The sequence below is a fragment of the Bos indicus x Bos taurus genome, chromosome 6 (assembly GCF_003369695.1).
Source record: "Bos indicus x Bos taurus breed Angus x Brahman F1 hybrid chromosome 6, Bos_hybrid_MaternalHap_v2.0, whole genome shotgun sequence".
Classification (NCBI taxonomy): domain Eukaryota; kingdom Metazoa; phylum Chordata; class Mammalia; order Artiodactyla; family Bovidae; genus Bos; species Bos indicus x Bos taurus.
In genome coordinates, this window is record NC_040081.1 from 89,253,144 (window position 1) to 89,272,165 (window position 19,022).

The 19,022-nt window shown below is 40.4% G+C and overlaps 1 protein-coding gene across 1 annotated transcript in view; it reads right to left on the reverse strand.

Annotated features, from left to right (window-relative positions):
• Window positions 1-1,919: 1,919 nt before the first annotated feature.
• BTC (betacellulin) overlaps window positions 1,920-19,022 on the reverse strand; it is a 50,174-nt gene continuing 33,071 nt past the window's right edge. Inside the window, exons 3-6 of the mRNA XM_027544754.1 lie at window positions 17,984-18,101; window positions 8,481-8,627; window positions 6,334-6,444; window positions 1,920-4,509 (exon numbers count right to left, since the gene is read on the reverse strand). Coding sequence (XP_027400555.1) covers window positions 6,336-6,444; window positions 8,481-8,627; window positions 17,984-18,101 — 374 coding nt within the window. The 3' untranslated portion in view covers window positions 1,920-4,509; window positions 6,334-6,335. The remainder of the gene's footprint in view (window positions 4,510-6,333; window positions 6,445-8,480; window positions 8,628-17,983; window positions 18,102-19,022) is intronic.

Below are 19,022 nucleotides of genomic sequence, written 5' to 3' on the forward strand. Positions count from 1 at the left end.
GAAGGATTATATCCACTACAACATAAGCTAGTGACCTTGAGGTCACTATTTGTCCACTGATGAGGTCCCAGGACCCAAGGTACTTGGCACTTAGTAGGTACTTAACAAATATTTTTGAATGAAAGAATGACAGCAATGCCCCAATATATTTAGGTTCTCATAATGTAGTGTATACAGACTATATTAAAATGAAGGTTTCATTAAGGCAATAGCTTGGTCTTAAAACCATGGGCACTAAAATGTGTCCTAGACTTCCTTCATAAAATTTGGCAGAAACCAGGGCCTTTTCCACATAGCAGGTTATTTGACCCAGAACATTTTACTCTACTCTCTATGTAACACCGTGGTCAATAATATAGAGTGGAAATAATCCACTCCAGGAAGTAATCAAAAGCTCTCTATCTCAGCTCATTGCTGTAACAGTATTGGAAGCAGAAACATCTCACCTCTCAGCTCACATGCCCATATACTTTACCCTGTCATGTACAGGACATTCTGAAACAAGGCATGAAGCCTTCATTCTTTCTCTTCTCATATTCTCTCATAGCAACACCCACTAGTCCTTCTATTGATAAGGCTTTTCAAGAAATTCTGTAGAATTTGTTAAGGATCCAAGAACTATCTGGCCTTACCTGGGATATGGGGTAAAGAGGTAAAGACCTTTATTCTCAGAGCCAGTCATCAGTTCAGATGTAACTTCCCTCCAGAATCTTCCATGATTCCTTCTCAACTGGCTAAGTCATCCTCCTCTCTGAACCCATAGTACCTGAGTCTCTCTTAGACTGCGAAACTATATTGAAATTATCACTGAGTAGCTGTTTCCTCCAGTAAATTGTAGACTGTCCAAGGGACCATGTCCTATTTCTCCTTATCATTTGTCACAGTGGGTGGTACGGTGCCTAGAATTACAGGAGATGCCCAATCAGTGCTCGCTGGACTGTCTACTTAGTCTCCATGCTCCCCTGAAATCATTATCCTGAATGACTATACAGTGATAAATGGAATATTATTGCTAGAAATGCTCCTCTAATTGAAGGCATTATTTGATAGTACTGTTTCGTAAAGGATGTCATGTCTGCTTTAAGAAACTGTCATCCATGATCTCATGATACACTGGAGTTAGTCAAGATCTTGGTTCCAAGTCATAGAAATCCAAATAGAACTAGCTTAAGCCAAAGAAGGAATTCATTACAAAGATACTGACAGGTCTCATGGAGGCTACACACAGGAACTGAATGAAACTAAACTCTGAGATTGCATGGGACAGGAATTCAGACTGTCAGGAAATTCACCTTTCACCTCGGTTCCTCTTTCACAAGTTTCTTTACTTTTCTGGCCCTCGTGGAACAAAACATGACTGTCAATAGCTTTGAACTGCACATCTGTATACTCCAAGAACCCAAAGAAGGATAACTTTATTTCAAGTTCCCAATTCCCAGGAAATGACTCCAGTTGGCCCAATTTCATTAATCACCTACCTTAGACCAACCAAATACAGCTGGTGCTCATGCTCAGTTGTGGGGTTCCAACTCTTTGCAACCCCATGGATGGTAGCCTACCAGGCTGCCCTGTCCATGAGATTCTCCAGGCAGGGATACTGGAGTGGGTTGCCATTCCCTTCTCCAGGGGATTTCCCAACCCAGGGATCAAACCCACGTCTCTTGTGTCTCCTGCTTATCACTAGCACCACAGAGTGAGGTTAAAAAATATGTCCAGGCTGCTGAGTAACCAGTCTCATAAGTATCTACTACATTTTCAAATTATTTAGTTTCCAAGGAAAACTTATGGTCAGAGTAAACTACTTCAACGGTATTCATGATAGTTGCTATAAAACACAAGGTTTTGTAAGGCAATAATGTTCACATTTATTTCTACTAATAATGTGTGGTAACAATAGAAAATTCCTAAGCAAATATATATTTGCTTTGTTTTAAAAATAAATTTATTTTATTACATGGTAATACTGACAGTTTACATAAATGAGGTCATTCAGTATAGGCAAAAAAAAAAAATTATAAAATGCATTTCAAAAACATAGGAAAATCTTTGAAGTTCTTTATTGGTAGTTCAGATCTACCAAATTTCAAGAGACACATTTTAGCATCAGAACATAATTTCCAAGCTTGAATTGCCTTGAGAGATTCCATTGGTCAACCAACCTTGATTAAGGAAAGAAGAAACAGTTATAGCATTTTTTAAAAATTTAAATGCTCTAACGAACATTTGTTTCAAGCACTCTTAGTATCAGTAAAGACTGAGAAAGAGAAAGCATGAAGAAACTCAGAGGAAGCTTTTGAAAAGAGTGTATACAAAATGAATCAGGTGAAATTGACCCTATTCAAGGATGGTCATTGTTTGATTTGCTGCTGCTGCTGCTGCTAAGTCTCTTCAGTTGTGTCCGACTCTGTCCAACCCCATAGACGGCAGCCCACCAGGCTCCACCATCCCTGGGATTCTCCAGGCAAGAGTACTGGAGTGGGGTGCCATTTCCTTCTCCAGTGCATGAAAGTGAAAAGTGACAGTGAAGTCGCTTAGTCGTGTCTGACTCTTTGCGACCCCGTGGACTGCAGCCTACCAGGCTCCTCCGTACATGGGATTTTCCAGGCAAGAGTACTGGAGTGGGGTGCCATTGCCTTCTCCATTGTTTGACTTAGTTCTTACTAATATTTGAGCTATTTCTGTGTTATACTTAAGCACAGCCTCATTCTCACTTGAAATACGGTATGTGATAAAAAGTAATACACAACTTCACCTTTTCTCTGAATTCTCTGCTTCATTTCAGGCATGGAGTCTACACTGCAAATTAGAATTTACAAAGATTCTGGAAAAGCTGTTTTGCTGATAGGCACAATAGCAAAATTGTAGTAATTTGAGGATATCTGCCATCAGTTTTTATAAATGATACACCCAGCCAATGTAGGAAATTCCATATTCTATGGAATTTTGGCTAAATGTACATTCTGCTTTTTCAGATTTAAAAAGAATCTTCATTAAATGTAATATGGAGTTGAAGGAGCATTGGCAAGATGGTCCCAAGTAATAGGTGACTATGGTCATAATTTGATTGCACTAAAATTCATCTGAGAGCAATCACAGGTACTGTTTTCTTGTGTGCTAAGTCACTTCAGTTGTGTCAGACTCCTTGTGACCCTATGGACCATAGCCCACAAGGCTCCTCTGTCCATGGGACTCTCTAGGCAAGAGTGCTAGAATAGGTTGCCATGCCCTCCTCCAGGGCATCTTCCCAACCCAGGGATTGAACTTGTGTCTCTTAAGTATCCTGCATTAGCAGGTGGGTTCTTTACCACTAGTGTCACCTGGGAAGCACCAGAAGAACAAAAATCAGGATATGCCTTATACATCCTGCCTGGGCTCTGTTGTGATGTCCCTGACCATTTACTCCAGGATAAACAGCCTCTTCCAGCGCTTCATCTATCCTTTAGCAAGCATAAACATTTACTTGGAGCTTAAAGATGGTCATGCAATTACTTTCCATCTCTGTCATTTTCCTAAACTGTGGGACAAATCTGCTTTAGAAATGTAAAAATGTATCTATATCACTGAGAATTTACAAAGGAGCAAAGAAACATAATGAAAGTCAAGCCTATAGAAAGCATGATGGTAACAGTTAACATGTATCCAGGACTCTGCAATCTGAGTTTCTGCAGGAAAATGTACCAGTGCCTCAGTCATTGCAAACACACTTTAGTGTAAAGTCTTGGGTTATATTGTGCATTAGGTTGCAACAACTCCAGTGAACAAAAATGATGGTTAACAGCAAACCTTGAACTTGGCTAAATATTGGTTCCAATTTCAGCTCCACCAATTCCTAACTCTATAAATCTGGGTTAGATCATTTAACTTCTTGTGTTGTATCTGCCTCTTTGCAATCCCATGGACTGTAGCCTGCTAGGCTTTTCTGTCCATGGGATTCTCCAGGTAAGAATACTGGAGTGGGTTGCCATTTCCTTCTCCAGGATATCTGCAAGACCCAGGGATCAAATCCAGGTCTCCTGCATTGCAGGCAGATTCTTAACCATCTGAGCCACCAGGGAATGTCCTTTAGCTTCTTAGGGCCTGTTTCTATACACGAGAAATGAGAATCATAGGTTTTTGAAGTAATTACAGGAAATAATGTATTTCAAACTCTTAGCACATAGTAAGTGTTGGATAAATGGTAGTTTTATTATTAATGCAATTCCTAAGATCTAAACTCCTTCCTACTCTTCTTTTTTGTTTGACTAGTAATTTTGGTGACAAAAGTGAATTGGAAGTTTATTAAAATGTCCCTGCTTAACTGGGTGCTTTTCCCAAACACTATATAATAATAAAATTACTTAGTATTACAAAAACAATAGTAAACAACACAAATCAACATTACAGACAAAAAGTAAATACATTATTTAAAATTCATTTTGCTAGCTGTTTCCTGAGACACATTCTGTCCATTTTCAAATGAGTAAGAAGATACTTTGTAACTTGCCATCAACCTGGAGTAATCTTCATCAACTATAGGAAAAAGGAAAGAAAAAAAAGAAAAGAGCAAGCCATTAAAACGAAATTTATTATGTAGTTACAAAAAAAAACCAAAACACAAATCCCAAGCAGGAAACTGTGGGTACTCTGTGGGTACCTCTGTCAAGTTTATTAATTAACCTCTCTATCTGAACCTTTATTCCTTTTCTTCTTCAAAACTCGTTCTCCTCAAGATTGAGGAATATATAAGAAAAGGGGGGAATTGTAACTGAGCCAGACCCTATGGGGACTTCCTGAGACCTGCCTTCACCCGTATCCTCTGCTTTATGTACTCTCTCAAGTACCTAATTAATAGTATTTGATGCAAATTTCCTGACTTATTTTGCCAATGGGAAAACCTCCCACCAAATAGAAGTTACCTACCTGATGACCCTGAACATGTAGCCCCAAGTTTCTACTGGAGCCTAAAAACCGATAATGTTAATCCCTATGACACCACCATGCTGCCTCATTATCAGCCATTCAGAGAACTGTGCACAAGCTGATCATGTACCCAGCCATCCCACCTCCCACCTGCCCTTTAAAAAGGCTTTGCCAAAACCCTTGGGGAGCTCCAAGTTTTTCAGGACATGAGCCACCTATTCTCCTTGCAATCTCATAAAACACACACACACACACACCAAAAACAAAACCCTCCAGAGTCAGCATTTTTGTTTTCGATTCATTCATATCATTCTGATAATAAGCTAGAAGAACATTATAATTTCTTGATAATCATTTACTGTATTCTATTGTTCAGTTGAGCATTTCTGGAAAAGGAGATTTTGCTGGGTAAGCTATGGAAAGCCACCACTTTCTCCTGCTGGATGAACAAGGCCGTGTGTGGCCATGGTTGCTGCTAGCTTCCTCTATGACCTAAGAGGACTTAGCCAAGGATGAAGCCAGCTCTGGGAATGGTAAGCAGAAAGGCAGAAATAATAGTTCTCTGCATAAGAACTCTGGTACAAGCAAATGTGGATGCTCTCTTTCCTCTGGGTTTGGCTAGTGAAAGGTACCTGCTGCAGATCTGAAGGCAAGAGGACAGAGGTTTGGGGATATTCTTCTCCCGCTCCTGCCTCCTTCCTTATTCAGGTGCTGACTATGGCTACTCCCATCCATAGCTACAGCTTCTGCCTGGTGGGCCCTAGAGCACAGCCAGCTTCTCAATGGCAAGTAAGTGTTTTTCTGCCCTTTCAGGCACAGGTAGGGGACAGCCTCCAGCAGTTGCTAGACTCTGGGAGCCTCAATATTCCTATAGGTTCCCTCAACCCTGCCCTCCCAGCCCCTTCATCAAAATGTCTTTGTTGGATCATCTGAGAGAATTTGTTATTCCTGCTGGGATCTCAAATGATGGAACATTTAAAAGAGCCTTGAGCAGTGCTTGGAATGTGGTAAATGCTCCATAAACATGGTTATTATCAAAACACTGCTTTTGCTATTTCCTTTCAATGTGAGATGTCTAAACTAAAATCTTTCTTATTTGTGTCCCCAAGTGAAAAATATATCAAATATCTTATAATATTTTATAAGAATATAAAATAACCACCACAACCACACAGAACAAGAAACCAGACTGATCTAAGTGCATCAGAAAAACTGTGTAAAAGTCTATATTCTATCTCTGTGGTACCATGCAAAAGAAAGACATGATAAAGTCTTTTATCTGGCTTCAGATTCAATGAAAAAATTGTCAATTTATTTTTAGATGTTTTTAAACACAATCAAATTCCAATCGATTTACTGAATGCAATTAAACCCCACTTCACCAGGCAAATATCACCTGAAGAGCTCCCCATCTACTAAGTTTATCACACTTACCATTAAGCAATACTAGTCTCTTGAATATCATCATTTATAGGAGTTATATCTTTACCCAGAGTTTCCATTTCTTCTTCCTTCTTTCTTCTTTTCCGACGTTTCCGAAGAGGACTTGGAAAACAAAGTGTTAGAAATTAGAGTGGTCCTTTTAGTTACTGCAGTCACAAAATTAAACATCAATAAAGCCTAAGATCTTATTTCCAGACTGGTAAAAATGTACAGGTTCATGAAAAAAAATTTGTTTTAGGTTCTCTCTTAACCATCCCTTTCTCTAGGCTCAAATAGCAACAATAGCGAAAGTACAGAGAGAATGTAGTCACAGCTACATAGAAGGAACGTAGTACTCGATTGTGGATAGAGCTTGTTGAGCACAAGAAAACCTTTCAGGCCAAGTCATTTTACAAAATAGACTGATAAGCATTATTTAGTATGTAAATAAAAGATAGTACAAAATGGAAGCCAACATAAGACTAAGAGAATGAGGGTAATCTCTGAATATGTTAATTAAGTTTCCAGATAAATTAATCAAAAAACGTATTAGATATTCTGTAGCGCAGTCCAGTTTTCTTAAAATATGATACAAAATGAATGTAATAAAATAGAGCATTTCCCAGCTCTGCCCCAAACTTGGCATTCTAAAATTCCTTTTTGCCATAAAGGAAGTAAAACGTTACAAATATCTATCAATTTTATAGCTAGAAGGAATCCTACAGATTATTTGTAAATGAGAGTTTAATCCTCTCATTTTACAGAAAATAAAATTAAAGTTTAAAGAGATTAAGAAGTTTGTCCAAGTTCTCAAAAGTGTTTGATGGCACAGCTGGGACAAACATCTCTCTAGACAGCTGGTAGCTGTGTTAACGCTTTTCTACCAAGAATGCTATAAAGAAAGGACTCCTGTAACACCTTCCTGTAATGAGAACCACAGTCCAAAGTACAGTTCAGGAGGCTTCTCAAGACATGAAGGTAGCATTTTAAGAAAATGCTTTTTTAGCATGCTGTGTGGGAGTTCTGGCCTGATCAAAAATTTGATGAGTTTCCAAAACTAAAGCATTGTACTAAGCCATTCTATCTCAGAGAAAAAACAAGGATTTTCTTGATTAACAAAGTTGAGGTATATAAAAAATAAAGACAGGAGAAACAGTGCAGGCATCTTTTGTAAATAAAATTCATTATTTTAATGTGACTAATAAAAAATACTTTTGTTTCTATCTTTCAAAGTTTTTGTGTCACGGTATAGTTTAAGAAAAGTATTGTTTAAGCTATTAACAAACTTACATAAAACGTGATGGACTCTAGGGCTAAATATTTGACTTTTTTTGATTTCCTTGGACTACAAGGAGATTACACCTGTCAATCCCAAAGGAAATCAATCCTGAATATTCATTGGAAGGACTGATGCTGAAGCTGAAGCTCCAGTCCTTTGGCCGCCTGGTGTGAAGAGCTGATTCACTGGAAAAGACCCTGATGCTGGAAAAGATGGAAGGTGGGAGGAGAAGGGGATGAAAGCTCAAACTCAAGGAGGCAGTGGAGGACAGGAGGCCTGGTGTGCTGCGGTTCATGGGACTGGACACGACTTAGCAACTGAACAACAAAACTGACTTTTTAAATTGATATGTAGTTGATGTGTAACATTTTATTCATTTCAGGTATGATTTGATATATGTTTATATTGAAAATGATCGCCACAATAAGTTTAGTATTTAATAGCCATCTCCACATTTACAAAAATTTTCATTCTTGTGATGAGAACTTTCCAGATCTCCTAAGAAACTTTCAAATATTCAAGACTGTTTTATTAACTATAATCACTATGTGTACATTACATCCCATGACCTGTTTATCTTATAACTAGAAGTTTATACATTTGGGTCGCCTTCATCCATTTTGCCCACTTCCTCTTTCTCAGAGGATTTATATAAATTTTATTTGAATTATAATAATTATGCTTAGAAAAATGACAAAAATCATGTCATGTGTTTATTATAAATGCTTCAGAATAAATGATGGTGAACTATAAAAAGTAATTTAAATTAAAAAAAGGGGGGGAAGAGAAAAGGCAGGAAGGAGGGAAGGAAGGAAAGAAGATAGGAAAGGAAAGATAAAAGTTTTTAGACTTCCTTAAAATTAAATTTAAAAATACTTACTGACAGCATGTGCAGATACTGACCACCAAAATGATAAAAATTACCATAACTGCTATCAAACAAATCACCAAAATCTGCCCTCTGTCTCCTCTTAGGTAAAACAAGTCAACTCTCTCACATCTGGCCCCAGCATAGCCTTCATCACAGCTATAAAAATAGAACAAAAACAGGGCAACAAGGTCAAAAAGTAAAAGACTCTTAAGAATCTCTACTATTTCTTTGTTGAAGAAATTAACACTTTTTTCATTACTTGGAATTAACAAAGGGTACAATTCCTTTAAACAAAATGTGTTTAAGCTGTACAATCACTGTGTTTACGAGAAATTTCATTCTTTGCTAAAAACCTGTCATCCTTTGAACATCATTAACAATATGTCTGGAGAAGGCAGTGGCACCCCACTCCAGTACTCTTGCCTGGAAAATCCCATGGACGGAGGAGCCTTGAAGGCCGCAGTCCATGGGGTCACTGAAGGCTGGGCACGACAGAACGACTTCACTTTCACTTTTCACTTTCATGCATTGGAGAAGGAAATGGCAACCCTCTCCAGTGTTCTTGCCTGGAGAATCCCAGGGACCGGGGAGCCTGGTGGGCAACCATCTATGGGGTCGCACAGAGTCGGACACAACTGAAGTGACTTAGCAGCAACAATATGTCTAAGATAAATAAACGGGGAGGGTAACACTAAAATCTACCCTGAAATTTTAGATTCTGAGTTTGAAAGGGAGGGGGTGATAAAATCCCCTATACAGCACTCTCAAGTGCTTAAATATCCCCGGACAGGGAATTCAAAAATCCCCAGGATTTCCCATTTCATCAGAGGGCGATACAAAGAATTTCAGTGTGCCTGAGTTCTCCTATTATAAATTATATTCAAAGTATATGGTTTTATATGATCAAACATGGAACATACACAAAGCTCTGTAAATGTTATTTTATAGGATTCCTCTCCACACACCTTCCCCCACCCCTGGCCTCTCTTTTCATCTTCCACCCGTCAGTTCTGGTTCTAATGCTTGCAGGAGTCAGACTAGGTAAGTCTCTTCCATCCACCACCTCCCCAACTGCATCCCCTCAAAACACAATAGATGTCCTCTCCAGTTCCTTTATCTGATCCTCTAAAGCCAGTCTCAGATCTGTGCACCATTCCCTGTGTGCGTATTAGCTTGGTCGTGTTTGACTCTTTTGGGATGCCATGGACTGTAGCCCACCAGGCTCCTCTGTCCATAGGATTTTTCAGGCAAGAATATTGGTGTGGGTTGCCATTTCCTCCTCCAGGGGATCTTCCCCACCCAAGGATCAAACCTGTGCCTACTGCATTGCAGGGAGATTCTTTACCCTCTGAGTCATTGGGGAGCCCCACCTATCCCTCTGCTCTCTAAAGGCCCCTTTGCTGCATGGTCATGGTAAAGTGAAGTAATCAGAAATCAGCAAGCTCTCCAAACGCCCCAATTCCCCTCTCATTCTCTCATCAACTTCATCAATACAGTCCTGAGTTGACCTCAACTTAGCAGATGCTCCCCTGTCTGAAGTTACAGTTACAGAGCTATTTGACCAAGCAGCATTCAACCACCTAAAATTCAGTAATCTGAGGACTGTTCATTGCAGTCCCTGACTTGTGTCAGATGCCTAAAGGATGCATAAAAAGTTTGTCTGAAGATATTTGAAAACCAAAATGATATGTTGTAACATCACTACTTTTGGCTAACAAATATCTTCTCTTTTTTTCTCCTCAGACTCATGCCAAACACAAAGAGATACTGGTCGTATACATAATTATTTAAATTTCAGAAAGATGAAGCTCTGCTTCTTAGAAAGATGACTGTGTAATTTCATTTTTTGTTGTTATTGTTTAAGCAGATATCTATTGCCAGGCCACTCTAGAGTCTATGTCTGATAAAAAGCCAAGGCAGTTAGTTCCCACAAAGCCTTATTTCTCAAGTAAGGAGGTCCCTGACTGATTATATTGTAGCTGCTACAATGATTAAAAAAAAAAAAGAAAAACTAGCTTGGTCACAGCCATCAATTGAAAGATGAGGCTCTATGCAAGCAAAGGAGAAAAAAACCACCTAAGGCCATCTATTGCAAAATGACCCCAGGATGTATGAGGGAAAATTGCTTCCTGCAAGATAGCTAGACTCTTCATCGCAAGGTCAAAATAACAGGAAGAGAGCTTAGAAATATCTGAAATATCAAAAAATCTCTTGCACATAGAACTGGAAATGGGGGGAGAATCACTTTTGATCGCAAGTGTGGGAGGGAGGTTTTAATGGGGTTTTTTTTAAGGTTATAATTAAAACCTACAAATATAGTCTCTTCTAATTAGCTGGAATGTTTCTGTAACAAATTTACTAAATACAGCATTTTTAAACAATAACTTTGCCCATAAAGTACACGGCAATTACTTGCTACTCTTTTAGAATGTTTTCCTAATTATAAGCTCTGGGTTCAGTTACTCACCCATGCTTTAAATGAATTTCTCAGTAAGCAGTCCTTCCTATTAACTATAACCCAGTGAAGCTATGTAGAAGGTCAAACCCTTACACAGCTAGTTACAATGACTCATGTTATTTCACTGCTCATCTAATTAATAAAGTATCAGCTAACGGTCATTTCAGAAGGGAAAGGAAGAGGAAAGGGTGAAAGATGCTAGCAAATGTTTAATAAATGCTGAGCAAATGAATGACTTTTTATTTAATAAATATCTGATAAATTAAAAATAACATTTAAAGATGCTATGACCCTTGAATGTGGTCCACTGGAGAAGGGAATGGCAAACCACCTCAGTATTCTTGCCTTGAGAACCCCATGAACAGTATGAAAAGGCAAAATGATAGGATACTGAAAGAGGAACTCCCCAGGTCAGTAGGTACCCAATATGCTACTGGAGATCAGTGGAGAAATAACTCCAGAAAGAATGAAGGGATGGAGCCAAAGCAAAAAGAATACCCAGCTGTGGATGTGACTGGTGATAGAAGCAAGGTCCGATGCTGTAAAGAGCAATACTGCATAGGAACCTGGAATGTCAGGTCCATGAATCAAGGCAAATTGGAAGTGGTCAAACAAGAGATGGCAAGAGTGAACATCTACATTCTAGGAATCAGCAAACTGAAATGGACTGGAATGGGTGAATTTAAGTCAGATGACCATTATATCTACTACTGCGGGCAGGAATCTCTCACAAGAAATGGAGTAGCCATCATGGTCAACAAAAGAGTCCAAAATGCAGTACTTGGATGCAATCTCAAAAATGACAGAATGATCTCTGTTCATTTCCAGGGCAAACCATTCAATATCATGGTGATCCAACCTATGCCCCACCAGTAACGCTGAGGAAGCTGAAGTTGAACAGTTCTATGAAGACCTACAAGACCTTTTAGAACTAACACCCAAAAAAGATGTCCTTTTCATTATAGGGGACTGGAATGCAAAAGTAGGAAGTCAAGAAACACCTGGAGTAACAGGCAAATTTGGCCTTGGAATACAGAATGAAGCAGGGCAAAGAGAGTTTTGCCAAGAAAATACACTGGTCATAACAAACACCCTCTTCCAACAACACAAGAGAAGACTCTACACATGGACATCACCAGATGGTCAACACTGAAATCAGATTGATTATATTCTTTGCAGCCAAAGATGGAGAAGCTCTATACAATCAGCAAAAACAAGACCAGAAGCTGACTGTGGCTAAGACCATGAACTCCTATTACCAAATTCAGACTTAAATTGAAGAAAGTAGGGAAAACCACTAGACCATTCAGGTATGACCTAAATCAAATCCCTTATAATTATACAGTGGAAGTGAGAAATAGATTTAAGGGCCTAGATCTGATTGATAGAGTGTCTGATGAACTATGGACTGAGGTTCATGACATTGTACAGGAGACAGGGATCAAGACCATCCCCATGGAAAAGAACTGCAAAAAAGCAAAATGGCTGTCTGGGGAGGCCTTACAAATAGCTGTGAAAAGAAGAGAAGCGAAAAGCAAAGGAGAAAAGGAAAGATATAAACATCTGAATGCAGAGTTCCAAAGAATAGCAAGAAGAGATAAGAAAGCCTTCTTCAGCGACCAATGCAAAGAAATAGAGGAAAACAACAGAATGGGAAAGACTAGGGATCTCTTCAAGAAAATCAGATACCAAAGGAACATTTCATGCAAAGATGGGCTCGATAAAGGTCAGAAATGGTATGGACCTAAGAGAAGTAGAAGATATTAGGAAGAGATGCCAGGAATACACAGAAGAACGGTACAAAAAAGATCTTCACAACCCAGATAATCACGAGGGTGTGATCACTCACCTAGAGCCAGACATCTTGGAATGTGAAGTCAAGTGGGCCTTAGAAAGCATCACTACGAACAAAGCTAGTGGAGGTGATAGAATTCCAGTTGAGCTATTCCAAATCCTGAAAGATGATTCTGTGAAAGTGCTGTACTCAATATGCCAGCAAATTTGGAAAACTCAGCAGTGACCACAGGATGGGAAAGGGTCAGTTTTCATTCCAATCCCAAAGAAAGGCAATGCCAAAGAATGCTCAAACTACCACACAATTGCACTCATCTCACACACTAGTAAAGTAATGCTCAAAATTCTCCAAGCCAGGCTTCAACAATATGTGAACCGTGAACTTCCTGATATTCAAGCTGGTTTTAGAAAAGGCAGAGGAACCAGAGATCAAATTGCCAGCATCCGCTGGATCATGGAAAAAGCAAGAGAATTCCAGAAAAACATCTATTTCTGCTTTATTGACTATACCAAAGCCTTTGACTGTGTGGATCACAATAAACTGTGGACAATTCTGAAAGAGATGGGAATACCAGACCACCTGATCTGCCTCTTGAGAAATCTGTATGCAAGTCAGGAAGCACCAGTTAGAACTGGACATGGCACAACAGACTGGTTCCAAATAGGAAAAGGAGTATGTCAAGGCTGTATATTGTCACCCTGTTTATTTAACTTATATGCAGAGTACATCATGAGAAATGCTGGACTAGAAGAAACACAAGCTGGAATCAAGATTGCCGGGAGAAATATCAATAACCTCAGATGTGCAGATGACACCACCCTTATGGCAGAAAGGGAAGAGGAACTAAAAAGCCTCTTGATGAAAGTGAAAGTGGAGAGTGAAAAAGTTGGCTTCAAGCTCAACATTCAGAAAACGAAGATCATGGCATCCGGTCCCATCACTTCATGGGAAATAGATGGGGAAACAGTGGAAACAGTGTCAGACTTTATTTTTGGGGCTCCAAAATCACTGCAGATGGTGACTGCAGCCATGAAATTAAAAGACGCTTACTCCTTGGAAGGAAAGTTATGACCAACCTAGATAGCATATTCAAAAGCAGAGACATTACTTTGCCAACAAAGGTTCGTCTAGTCAAGGCTATGGTTTTTCCTGTGGTCATGTATGGATGTGAGAGTTGGACTGTGAAGAAGGCTGAGTGCCGAAGAATTGATGCTTTTGCACTGTGGTGTTGGAGAAGACTCTTGAGAGTCCCTTGGACTGCAAGGAGATCCAACCAGTCCCTTCTGAAGGAGATCAGCCCTGGGATTTCTTTGGAAGGAATGATGCTAAAGCTGAAACTCCAGTACTTTGGCCACCTCATGCGAAGTGTTGACTCATTGGAAAAGACTCTGATGCTGGGAGGGATTGGGGGCAGGAGGAGAAGGGGACGACAGAGGATGAGATGGCTGGATGGCATCACTGATTCGATGGACATGAGTCTCAGTGAACTCCGGGAGTTGGTGATGGACAGGGAGGCCTGGCGTGCTGGGATTCATGGGGTCGCAAAGAGCTGGACACGACTGAGCGACTGATCTGATCTGATCTGATGTCCTTTGAGGACTCTGGGATCTCTGTTCTGAAATAATCACTAGGCACTATTGTAAGAACTTTGTAAGTATTAACTAACCGATCCTTATAACAACCTTTGAAGTAGTATTATTGACCCCTTTTGGAAGATGGAGAAACTGAGATATAAAGAAAGTAGGTGAGTGGGGGCTAGGATTCAAATGCAGGAAGTCTGGCTCCCAAGTTGTCCAACCACATATAATACTGCCCAGGGAATAAACCCTCATCTCCTGAGGCTCCTTCCTGGCAGGCAGAATCTTTACCGGATGAGCCATTGGGTTTCCAGGATGGCTCAGGAATACAGAATTCGCCTGTCTCCTGCAAGAGACTTGGATTCGAGGGTTCAGTCCCAGGGTTGGGAAGGTCCCCTGGAGAAGGAAATGGCAATCCACTCCAGTATTCTTATCTAGGAAATCCCATGGACAGAGGAGCCTGGCTGGCTACAGTCCATGGGGTGGCAAAGAATCGGGCATGACTTAATGACTAAACAGTAACAAGTGAGCTGTGCCATCTAAAATAAAAGCTATGTATCTGGAAACAAATCATCCCTGTTTCCCACCCCCCCAAAAAATACTGAGAAGATTAAGAAGGGATTGAGTTATTTGAAACACACACTTTGGTTTTTTATATAAAGACTGCTGCTGCTGCTACTGCTAAGTCACTTCAGTCGTGTCCAACTCTGTGCGACCCCATAGACAGCAGCCCACCAGGCTCCTCCATCCCTGGGATTCTCCAGGCAAGAACACTGGAGTGGGTTGCCATAAAGACAGGAGTCCACAAACTCCTATGATCCCAAGCAAAAGGAGAAATTTCTGGTTTCCCAAGATGGCATAATCGCCCATGGCAAGACGGTTTTGCCTGAATCTGTGCTACAAAAAATCTCCTAAAAGGTGAGACCTAGTTGAATAGTTCCCATTCAATTCAATAGTACATTTATGGAACATTTACTCTGTGCTGGGTACCACAATAAATATTTTTGCTTGATGTATTATTTTGCTTAATTTTCAACACATGAAAGAAGGATATTATTATCTTCTTTTAGAGATAATTAAACACCCAGGAAAGGTAACCAACTCATTGTTAACACTGCTCATAGTTGGTTGAAACAAAATCTTAGGTGTATTTTACTCCAAAGACTCCAATGTTCTTCCTCCATCAGCCCACTGCCCTCCTTGGTCTTATACCGGATCACCACTAAGAAGGTGTTCCTGGTTCAGATTAAAGCCTTGGATTTGACATTCAGCACAGCACTAGACCAAACCCAGATCTCTTGCTTTGCAGGCAAATTCTTTACCTCTTTATTGTCTGAGCCACCAGGGAAGCCCTCAGTGGTAAAGAATCCGTCTGCCAATGCAGGAGACATAAGAGACACCATTTCGATCCCTGGGTCTGGAAGATCCCCTGGAAGAGGAAATGGCAACCCAACTCAGTATTCTTGCTGGGAGAATCCCATGGACAGAAGAGCCTGGCAGACTGCAATCTATAGGGTCTCACAGAGTGGGACACAACTGAAGGGACTTAGCATGCATGCAGGCACAGCACTATATGAACTGTGACAGAGGGACTTGTTCATTTATTCATCAGACATTTCTTGAGCACCTAGTAAATTCTAGGCACTGTGCTTGGCACTGGAATATGAGAACGAATAAGCCATCATCCCTGCCTTCTAGGAGCTCACAGTCACAGAAGGGAGGGTCAGAGAAACCAACAGTGATACTCCAGGGGGAAAGAGCTTTTCATTGAAATGTGACTAGATCACTAAGGACAGACATCCAACTCAAGTCAGTGCAGGGATCCAGGACGAGCTGCTGTTTGAGCTGTATCTTAAAGCTTCAATAAGAATAAACTTTCCAGACTATGAGAATAGCTTGTCTAATAAACCCTGCAAACGAATGTAGGATTTCATAAGGACATTTGAGAATGTGGTGAGAGATATGGCTGGAAAGTCAAGCCATTCAACTATACTTCAGTGAATATATATATATATATATATATATATATATACACACACACATATATATAACCAAAAAGGTCAGTGAGAGGAGTGACTCAAGATGATATTAGAGAGGAGTCTAGAGAGCAGATCTGCTGAGAAGCTATGATTATTCTGGAAACAAGTAAGAAGAGACATTTATGGTTCAAAGTATGACCATGACTTCCTTTACATATAGAGATGTCAGCTCGCCCTGAATTAGTTTGTAAATTCAACATAATCCTAATAAAAGAAAAACAAAATAAAACAACTGAAAAAGAAAGTTAAGGCAGCATCAGAGGAGCTCTGGAGGAAATGGGTTTTAACCTCTGACTGAAGGAGACAGGCTGGGTAATTTTGTTGTTGTTTAGTTGCTAAGCCATGTCCAACTCTTTGTAACCCATAGGCTGCCAGGCTCCTCTGTCCATGGAATTTTCCAGGCAAGAATACTGGAATGGGTTGCCATTTCCTCCTCTAGGGAATCTTCCCAATCCAGGGATTGAACCCTAGTCACTTGCACTGCAGGTAGATTCTATACCACTGAGCCACCTGGGAAGACCAGGCAGGTAGATTACAGCTGTGGTTTTCATTCTAGAAGGCAGCGATATTAAAGAACAATACATGTACAGACATAGGGACCAGTAAGAGAAATGTACTGAGCTAAGAAGCATTAATCTTTTAAAAATTCATTATATTCTCCCAAGCCAGTAAGCAATTAAATGAAATTTTAAAAAATCAGCTCTATCTTTCCCAAAAATTTAAGCACATTTTCCTATTTCCTTACAGTAGGCTTTTTTCTTATTCCCCTCTAAGTATTACCTATTTATATATTTTTAATTAAATTAAATTATAATGTAACTTTGAAGAAGTCCTCAGCTCTTCAATTTTCCACTATATCAGGGCTTGGAATCACTGTCCTGAGATACTTGTGGGGGAGGTGGGGGTGGGGAGAAGAATACTGGGGCGACTACACAGAAGAACATAAATATTCTATGAACTTTAGGTTAAAATTATATTTTAAAAAAATCACCTTGTTCCTCTATGAGGTAAGGTCTCAGCACTTTAGCAAGACATCTTTAGCAGAAAATAAATATTTAAGATATGCAAAAAATTTGTTTGTTCCTGAGTAAAATTAAACTTGGACTCAATCTACCAAGAGTTGGAACGAGAACTCTCCTCCCAGTTCCCTGCTGCACTAAACAGGCTTTATGAATCTCTAAAAATAGGACTGATTTCCATGCACTTAATTGACACCTGCAAAAGTAGCTTTGAATTTGGCAGAAATTTCCTTCATATTTACATTCACAATGAACCACCTAACAAATGCCAGAAGAATGTGTTCGAGTTTGAGCCACACCAGAGTTTATTTGAGCTGAAAAGCATCCTTAACACTAGACAGAAACAGTTTTGCTTGCTCAAGACAGCGGAGGAACACGGGCCCCACCTCCGAAGGCGATCTGGACTCTCGCATGCTCAGATTTCAGCAAGAAAGTGTGCGTCAGTTTCTCCGTAAGTCACTGCCCCTAAACAAGTTGGGGGGTTGGGGTGGGTAGGACCGGGGAAAACTGTAACCCGACAGATGGCTGGGTGAGCTCAGACTTTCCACTCCTGTCACCGCCCCCCCCACCCCAAGCCAGCACCAGTCTGCACCCCTTGGCTTGTAGGCTCCATGCTCCACTTACACGCAGGAGGGCGTCTGCTCGGCCACCACGAAGCGACATCTCCCTTTAATGCAGTAATGCTTGTACTGCTTGGGGCACCGAGAGAAGTGGCCTCTTCGCTTTGGTTGTGTGGTGGTAGCTGAAGAAGGAGAAATGACTCAGTAAATCAACTCACTTTAAATGCATGTTTGTAAATGTAATAGAATTATATTCCTACCAGTGTCGCCAGTGTTTCTGTAGAATATACTCCCATTTCTCATCGCTCCTTCTCTCCACACTGGGATATGTCAGACTTTGGGGACCAGAAACTGGCCCTAGAGACTGGCTATTGGGGAATGTGATGGAAACGTTTCAGATTTTAACTAAGATTCCTGTTTAAACGACCTCTGAGAAAAGTCAGCGCTGTTTAAAGGGTAAACATAATTGTGATAAAAGAGGAAGATTGGGAAGATTGTCAGAGGTGTGGGGCTGATGGCATTGAAAAGAGAGGAGGGTTTTTTGTTTGTTTGTTTTTGCTTTCTTCTTTTCCTTTTTTTAAACTTAAACACAGCACTTACTAAGTGCCAGATGCTGGTCAATATGCTCTATATAGAGTCATCCCTCGGTATCTGAGGAGACTGATTTCAGGACCCCAGCTGATACCAAAATCCACAGATGCTGAGGACCCTTATATCATGGTGTTTACAGTCAGCCTTTGGTATTGCCTGGTTGGATCTTTGGTTGCCTGAATCTAAAGATGCTAACAGGAACCCGCAGATTGGGAGGGAGGGCTGTATTAGCTCATTTAATACTCATAACAGCCTTGTGAGGGAAGCACCATTCTAACTCCTGTCTATGGATGAGCACGGCACAACACTGGGAAAGACTGAAGGCAGGAGGAGAAGGGGACCACAGAGGACAAGAGGGTTGGATGGACTCGATGGACATGAGTTTGACCAAACTCCAGGAGATGGTGAAGGACAGCGAGGCCTGGCATGCTGCAGTCCGCAGAGTCGTAGAGTCGGACACGACTGAGTGACTGAACAACAGGAAAGCACAACACATCGAGGCTAAGTTACTT